Genomic DNA, 8,686 nt, shown 5'->3' on the forward strand with positions numbered 1-8,686 from the left:
GACCAATTTGGGGAGAAATGCCACTGTAACAGTATCGAGTCTTCTGAGCCGTTAACACGGTCTGTTTCTCCATTGTTTTAGGTCTTTGCAGATTTCCCTCATCCATGTTTTATAGTTTTTCATATGTGGGTCTTGTACTTCTTTTGACAAAATTACCCCTAAATATTTGATAGTTTTTATGCATCTCCTAAGAAGAATAGAAGCAACCATTTGTGTTAGCTTTTGGTGACACCTTCTATTGTTCCTTTCTGAAGATACAAGCGAGGATGTACACTTATTTTTATAACCCCCCCCACACACACACACACACACAAAATGGGACAGAACACTGTTCCGCAGCTCGCTCTTTCCTCTTTCTGTATAGAGACCTCCACCTCCCCCTTTACCGCTGTGCACCCTCCACTCCACGGGTGGTCTGCAGTGTATGAACCGGCCCCCTCGGATGGACGTGTGGACGGTGTCTAGTCGCTTGCTGTCCCAGCTGGTGCCGTGGCGAATGGCCCTGTGTGTACACGTCCTTTTAGGGTTTCACCTGCAATTCACTGAATACCATTAGTGGGCCAAGCCCTGCACGACCCACAGGAGATTGAGGAACAGACCTGACCCAGCCCAGCCCAGCTGGAGTGGAGAGCCCTGCAGCCAACATGGGGTTGTGCCAGGAACACACATTCACAGAGCCCTGGGGAGGGGGGGGTGCTACTTGCCTGGGGAGGGGCCTTGAAACTCATGGTCAGGTTTATTCCTCCTCCTCGGTGGCCAGATTTGGTGGCTTTTGTAGGAAGGAGGGGAGGGGAGAGGGTAGGGCTTTGTGGGCAGAGAGCGTATTCTGCCATGGAGCGGTCACAGGGGAAGGTGACTGAAGCAGGAGGCTCCCCTGTAGAGAGAGAGACCTCCACGTGGGCAGCGAGATCAGGGAGAGAGCGCCAGGCGGTGGGCTAGAGGAGGACACCGCGCATGGTGGAGGTGTGTGCACAGAGGCTCATCACCCAGACCTGTAGGTGCAGGAGGCTGTCCCCCGTCCAGGGCAGGCCAGTGGCCCTGAGAGGTGGGTGCCCTGGAGCAGGAGTTTGAATCCTAGTCCTGCATCTTGGGCAGGGGAAAGGCGAGAATGGTGGCAGCCACCACACAGTGGGCGGCGCAGCCTTGCTGTGTGGCTTTTGTGATTAATGTGACTCCCCCAAAGCGCCTTCATCCGGCTGGAGAAGGAGACAGATGTTTGTACCCTTCCTTTTAACGGGGGGAGGAGAAGGGCGAGCTCATGTTGGCTGTGTGAACGTCAAGGCCAGGGTGGGGGGTGGCGTGAGAGCCATTCTAGGGCTCATGAGAACTGGTGCCTGCAGGGCTCAGCTCTGGGTTGTGCATTGACCTCTGTGGGCTCTGGCACGCGCACATGCGCACATGTGTACACGCACACACGCACACACACATGCACGCACACCAGTGGTTCTCAGGAAGGTGGAGGAAACGAAGGAGTGAACAAACAAGCACACTTTTCACCCAGCCCCCTGGCCCTGGGCCCTGAGGGCTCGGAGGGGCTGGCGGGCAGGGCCGACCAGGCCCAAGTGCCAACGAAAACCCTTGCTGGCTATTTTTGGGCCGAGTGACCCACCACTTCCAGTGACTGGCTCCTAAATGGCGTCCCATGTCACGGAGCCTTGGAAACGGTGACATCGCGCGCGCTGCCTGGGCGCCACCCACCGATGGCGAACCACAGAGTGATCCGCGACGCGTGTGCGAGAGCCGGGAGAGGCGAGGACCCAGCAGCAAAAGTTAAAATAGCAAAGCTGAGGCGTTCTGCTATGAAAAGAAATGACAGGAGCAGCCGTTAGTCAGACGTTCCCAGCGGCGGTTCCCGCTGCCTGTTTACTTGAGGGGGGGTCAGGCGGCCTTCCTCGCCCTGCAGGCTGCATGAGGCGGAGAGCGAACCTCTGTGAAGTCAGTCCTCTGTGCTCATTGCCTCCTGGCGCGGATGTACATTTTCTCCGGGGGGATTTGTTTTATCCTAAAGAACAACCAAGTGAGAGGCACTGATTCTGCATCTTTTAAAAACATACGTAATTTTAATTGATTCCAGAGAGGAAGGGAGAGAAAGATAGAAACATCAGTGATGAGAGAGTATCATTGATGGGCTGCCTCCTGCGCGTTCCACACGGGGGGTCAAGCCGGCAACCGGAGTATGTGCCGGCTTGCTTGATCAGGAATCGAACCGTGACCTCCTGGTTCATCGGTTGATGCTCAACCACTGAGCCACACCCGGCCGGGCTCAGCACCTTTTTGATTAAACTAGTGACACCTATACTCACTGGACCAGTGGTCACAAATGCAGATCGACTGCGTTTTTCCTCTGCTGGGTCCTTCACCCAGTTCTTCCCAAGTGAGTTCTGCCTGCTCAGCACAGAGCAGAAGGGAGAGGGGCTGACTGCTTCCTCCAGGCCCTCGGTCTCCCTGGGAGACGATCAAAGCTGGAGACCCGACTGGGGCAAGAACACAGGCTCCAGGAACATGAGCTTCCCCCAGGGGAAGTTTTGCTCTGCAAGCAACAGGGTCTCCCAGCGTTAGTGGGACATTTCGGGCCCATGATCCTTTGTTGTGGGAGCTGTCCTGTGTGCTGTAGGGTGGTTATTAGCATCCCTGGCCTCCACCGACTTGGTACCAGTGGCGCCCCTGAGTGTGACAACCAAAATGTCTCCGGGATCCACTGGCATGTGACTGCAAGAGCGTGAAGAGGCCCAGGGTGCCCCTAGCTTTTTGCTGGCTGGCTTTCGTGTTAAATACTCTGAGCTGAATTACACCTTGAACCGGGCAGTCACCCCCTCTTCTTGGGGCTCCCACTTTCTCATCTGGAAGATGAACGGGTTTGGACACCATGACCTCAGAGCCTTCTAGGCCGGGCAGTGGAGGGTGTGGAGAGCACAAGGTCCCTGTGGCACTTCGTAGTCAAGTCACCAGCCCCTCTGAGCCCCACCCGTAAAACGGGTTAACAGTCCCTAACTCATAGGTTGGCCGAGATCATTGGATGAGAAGGAGCTGGTCGAGGGCCTAGCGTCAGCCAGGCGTGCACTAGATGTGCAGTCAGCACCCTCTCCCCTCCCCCATTCTCCGTGCCCTTTCTTCCACATTCTTTTGACAGTGAGTGGCCACAGCTAATCTCATCACTGCATCACCACACTGAGGGGCTGACTAATATGAGCCAAGGAGGACGGCTCACTTCCCCGTCTGTCACATGCCTAGGTTCTCACCATCTTCCCTGTGGCCCATTTTCTTAGTGACATTCACTGCTGACTCACTTGGCTTGTGGTCAGCTCTGAACCCAGGGTCTTTTTCAGCTCTCCCTTTACCGTACCACCGCTCCCCAGCTCGGGTTTTGTAGCGTGGGAATGGGGTCATTATTAGAGAACATTCTGTACAGGTGGCCCTAAACAGGGAGCCAAAGCCATTGGTAGACTGTCAGCTCCATGGGGGCAGGGTCCGTGTCTACCTTGACCTCTTTCGTTTTCCCACCAACAAGGACACTGCAGTAAAGATCTGTTGAATGAATTACTGTATTTTGAACTGGCCCCTATCTTCCAGGAGGCTCCCACTTGCTCTGAGGCAGCATCTTTGGAAAAGCAAATAAACGAAACCTTAGACTTTAATTTACCAACAGTTGAGCTCTGAACGGATTCCCGCAGGCCCAGGGGAGTGGAAGGACCATGGCCTCTGGGCTTAGTTAGACTTGGGTTGGAATCCTGGCTTTACTAATCCTGGGCTTGGTGACTTGGAGCAAGTTGCTTCTGGCTAAACTTTGTCTTCTCCCTGGAAAAATGGGGTAGCAGTGTGTGCCAGGCTACTGTGAACACTGAAGTTAGATATATATGTGAGGGAGCCTCGTGCCAGAGCCGCATCCCTCGCTCTGTCCGGAGCACACCCCTTTGATTGCTGTTGCCCCCTGTAGTTTGGTCTAGGTCAGTGGTCGGCAAACTCACTAGTCAACAGAGCCAAATATCAACAGTACAACGATTGGAATTTCTTTTGAGAGCCAAATTTTTTAAACTTAAACTATATAGGTAGGTACACTGTTATTAACTTAATTAGGGTTAAGGCTTAGGAAGAGCCACACTCAAGGGGCCAAAGAGCCGCATGTGGCTCGCGAGCCGCAGTTTGCCGACCACGGGTCTAGGTCAGCAGTTTTCAATCTGTGGGTCGTGACCCCTTTGGGGGTCGAACGACCCTTTCACAGGGGTCGCCTAAGACCATCGGAAAACACATATATAATTACATATTGTTTTTGTGATTAATCACTATGCTTTAATTATGTTCAACTTGTAACAATAAAAATACATCCTGCATGTCAGATTTTTACATTACGATGCATAACAGTAGCAAAATTACAGTTATGAAGTAGCAACGAAAATAATTTCATGGTTGGGGGTCACCACAACACGAGGAACTGTATTAAAGGGTCGCGGCATTAGGAAGGTTGAGAAACACTGGTCTAGGTCTAACCTCCTCTCTTAGACCTTTGTTCACCCAGCCTTCCTCCCCCTTCCACTTCCAACAAAGACATACTCTACCAAACACCAGGCTCACCCGGCAAACGTGTGTGAAGCCAGCTCTTCAAGGTCAGATGCCTACAGTTTCCAATTCAAATCCCATCGGTTGCCCCACTGATGCCCCTTTTCCGACTCGGGACATCATCCCCCGTGATTGTCACGTCTCTGTCCCCTCCTCCAACCTCTGATAGTTCCTTAGTCTTAACTCCTGACCCTCCTGACCTTGCTGTTTTGACACGTGCTGACCCGTCATTTTGTCAGCCGCCCCTCCGTTTGGATTTGTTTGTGTTTTCTCGTGATTCATTCGAGGTGGTGCCTTTGGAGCAAGATCTCCTCAGGAGTGATGGTGCGGGGGACCATGACGTGTCTCCTACTGGTGACACTCTGTCACTTGGTTACTATGATGTCAGCCAAGTTTCTCCACAGTCAGGCTACATGAACACTTTCTCCTTTTGTAGTTAGCAAGGATTTGTGGGGCGGTGCTTGGAAGGCGCGTAAATGTCCCATTCCTCCTCAACCTTTTGGTGGATTCATGTTTTTGTATCTATATAGAGTCTGGGCTTCCTGCCTTACCCAGTGGGTTATGGTCTCTTACTGCGGCCATGGGCTTTGGTGTTCTCGCTGTCCTCTCTCTGGCCAGTGGCAGCCCCTCTAAGCTGGCTTCTAGTCCTGTGATGTCCCCATCATTCCTTGGCCACTTTCTTGCTTCCTTACATAAGGGGATGCTCCAAGTTCATCGTGTGTTTCCCCTGCCCAGCCCTAGAATGAGCCATTTCTCCAAGAAGCTGGTGTCTTTGAGTAAAGGATGGCATTACAAGCCAGTATTTCAGTGCCAGAGGCGTCCATTGCGCTCTGGCTGTCAGTTCCTGGGCCCTCTCTATGGAACGAGCTGGGACATACAGGTGCATGTGACATGTATACATCCACATGGCGATGTCTGTATTGTGTCTGTTGAAAACCACGAATTCACAGCGACCCCTCCATCTCCACGCTCCTGCCACAGGGCTTTCCTGCCTTTCTCTCTCTCCGTACCTCCCGACGGTGAGGCCCCGGCCCCCGTCATCGCACAGTGTTCACTTAATCAGTCCCCTGTGTGCAACACCCTCCATCCCTCCCTCCTCACCCTCTCCCGGTTCTGATACTCTGCCCTGGGCCACCCCCACCTTGTCACCCTGAGCAGCTCCACTTCTGTGAAACTCCCAGTTTTGAGATGATGGTTCATATGTTTTTTATATTCATTCATTCATTTGTTTGTTTATTTATCTTCATTGATTTCAGAGAGGAAGGAAGAGGGAGAGAGAGAGAGAAACATCAATGATGAGAGAGAATCATTGATTGGCTGCCTCCTGCATGCCCCCTACTGGGGATCGAGCCTGCAACCCAGGCATGTGCCCTTGAGTGGGAATCTAACTGTGACCTCCTGGTTCATAGATCGACACCCAACCATATAGCTGGGTGGTTCTTATGTTTTTAAACTGTGAGGCCCAGATTCGGCCTGTGGGCCCTGGATGGTGACTGGTATTCACTGGGCCAGGAAGCTGCTGTAAGGGCCTCCCACCTCCCACGGACACTCCCTCCCTTCCCTGTACCACGTGCAAATGAAGGAAGCCTCCAGCACCGTGCGATTGACCCTGCGCGTGGCCTCTGCTGTTGCTGTTCTCATTATCCGGGCTCCTCTTTGTCAGCACCCACCTTCCTCCCGTCGTCCTGCCCGCTCAGACATCACCTCCTGTAGGAAGCTTCCAGATTCCCTGGGTGACCCCACGCTGACCCCATGCTGAAGCACCACCCGCTTCTCCTTGTGTTTCCTTTGTCTCTGCTGCAAATCCACAGGCACATGGGGCCCATTTTATCTCCATGTCCCAGTGCCTGAAAGAGGGCCCAGCACATAGTAGGTGCTCATAAATGTCACTCAAATGAGCATCAATAATAGTAACAGCAGTACTCAAATAGCACTTCCTGGGCCCCCGGCCGGTTCTAAGTGTTTTAGGTGCTCCCATGCCTCTGGTCCCAGTCTGTGAGATGTTAGGATTGTTGCTCCATTTTACAGATGGCGGGACAGGGAGGTTAAGTGAGTGACGTGGCCCAGGTCACACAGTGGCAGTCACATTGGAACCCCGACAGGTGGACCCTGCAGCACCTGCTCTTACCTCTCACGTGCCTCTCACGGGAAAGGGGAGAGCGTTGTCAGCATAAGGGAGGGGAGTAGGTATGGGTGGTTGAGTCACACGGTCCCCACCCCTCACACACACTCCCAGCCCCAGTTTCTAGCGCCCTTAGGGGCCCTGGCACCCGGCTGAGCAGGTAGGAAAGAAAGTGGTGCCCTTTAATTTGGCAGCCGACAGGAACTGTTCCTCCCCTGAGGTCTTAGGACACCAGGTCCACGTGCTGGTAGAGTGAGCACACAGGAGCAGCTATCAGATCTTACGCAAGACCCGTAAGTCATTGCGTTGGGTTAGCAGGGCGCCAACTCTCCCGGTCCCTGACGGGGCACCCACGCCAGCCGTCACCCAGCAGGGCCAGAGCAGCGGCTCTTGACCAAGCCGGGCTCTAACCAGAGAGCCTGTGGGCTTAGAGCTCCATCGGTAGAACGCGGTGTGCGAGAGCCGTCTGCCCAGGGTCCTGTGCGAGGAGGAAGCCAGGTGCGTGAGGAGCCTCCTGTGAAGGCTCCGTGTCACACCTGCCCAACACTTATGTCCCTCACTCCTCTCGATCGCCTGGCGGGTCTGGTCGTAGGAGCCCCATTTTTACTGAGGAAACTGAGGCTCAGAGAGGGGAACTTACTTTCCTAAAGTCACACAGCCATGATTTGAACCCAGGGGAAAAAGAACAGCCATGATTTGAACCCAGGGCAGCTGACTTGGGGCCTTATGTCTTGAACAGTGGGCCAGATTTAAACCCAAGAAGCCTGTCTGAGGCCCAGACCCCAAATCCCTCCGCCCACAACCCTGTCTACGCTGATGGGATCCCTGAGAAAGGAAGGCGCCCGCTCTGTGCCTGGGGCTGAAACCCACAGGAAACAGCCAAAGCCGGGCTGAGGCTGAGACCGGGCCCCGGGCCCCGGGCAGGGCTTATGTTGGACTGAAGAGGAATCTCTGAAGTCCTAGTCAGTGTGGCTCTTTGGCCCTCGGACTGAAGGGTCCCGGGTTCCATTCCGATCAAGTGCATGTACCTCAGTTGCAGGCTCGATCCCTGGCCCTGGTTGGGGTGCATGCGGGAGGCAACCAATCGATGTGTCTCTCTCTGTCTCTCCCCCTCCCTTCCATGCTCTCTAAAAATCAATGGAAAAATATCCTCGGGTGAGGATTAACAACAACAACAAAGAATCTAAGAATCAAAGAAGCGGGTACAGGGACCATGGAAGCAGGGGGTGGAAACCGGAGGGTGAGGGGGAGAGGTGACGCCGTAGCATCCTGTTCCCTTTAACGTCAGAGAAGCCCTTTGGGGTTCAGTTCATTCCTGTTGAGTGCCTACTATGTGCCAGGCCCAAGCTAGGGTCTGGGGATGTGGTAGGGGTGACAGGACCTCACCAGGTCCCTGCCCTCATGAGGGCGACATTCTGATGGGAAAGACCAACCAAGAAACATAACCAGCCCGGCTGGCATGGCTCAGTGGTTGAGCGTTAACACCTGTCAACTGGAAGGTCATGGTTTGATTCCTGGTCAGGGCACATGCCCAGGTTGCAGGCTTACCCCCCAGTCTGGGATCTTGCAGGAGGCAGCCAATCAACGATTCTCTCTCATCATTGATGTTTCTCTCTTCCTCTCCCTTCCCCTCTGAAATCAATAAAAATATATATATTTTAAAAAGAAACATAACCAAATGTGGGTCAAGGTCCTCTCAGGTGCCAACATGTGTCCTGAGGAAGCAAGACAAGCATAAGGGCAGTGTGGGGGCCTGGGGCCCATCAGACGGGGTGTCCTGCAGGCTCCTGGCGGAGCTGGTCCTGGGAGAGCCGAGGTTAGCCGAGCCATGGGACACGCCAGCCACACCACGGCCCCTGCTGCCCGAGACCAGCTCTCTGTGCCCGTCTCACCCCATCCCCTTGGCTCTCCGCAGGTTTGACATCTACAGGAAGGTGCCCAAGGACCTTACGCAGCCGACATACACCGGGGCCATCAGTGAGTAGCCCTTCGCACCCTCCCCCCCTCCCC

General features: G+C 54.1%; 1 protein-coding gene across 3 annotated transcripts in view; it reads left to right on the top strand.

Moving 5' to 3' along the window:
- The first annotated feature begins 427 nt into the window (after positions 1-427).
- ERGIC1 (endoplasmic reticulum-golgi intermediate compartment 1) overlaps positions 428-8,686 on the top strand; it is a 62,582-nt gene continuing 54,323 nt past the window's right edge. Inside the window, exons 1-2 of one of the 3 annotated variants that reach the window (XM_006765395.2) lie at positions 428-504; positions 8,592-8,653. In XM_006765395.2, the coding sequence (XP_006765458.2) occupies positions 443-504; positions 8,592-8,653 (124 nt within the window). In that variant the 5' untranslated portion in view covers positions 428-442. Of the gene's footprint in view, positions 505-7,095; positions 7,175-8,541; positions 8,654-8,686 lie in introns of those variants that run through there. The other 2 variants (XM_015565095.1, XM_015565094.1) reach the window with 2 other exon arrangements.

The sequence above is a fragment of the Myotis davidii genome, unplaced genomic scaffold (genome assembly GCF_000327345.1).
Source record: "Myotis davidii unplaced genomic scaffold, ASM32734v1 scaffold399, whole genome shotgun sequence".
In the NCBI taxonomy this organism is placed as follows: domain Eukaryota; kingdom Metazoa; phylum Chordata; class Mammalia; order Chiroptera; family Vespertilionidae; genus Myotis; species Myotis davidii.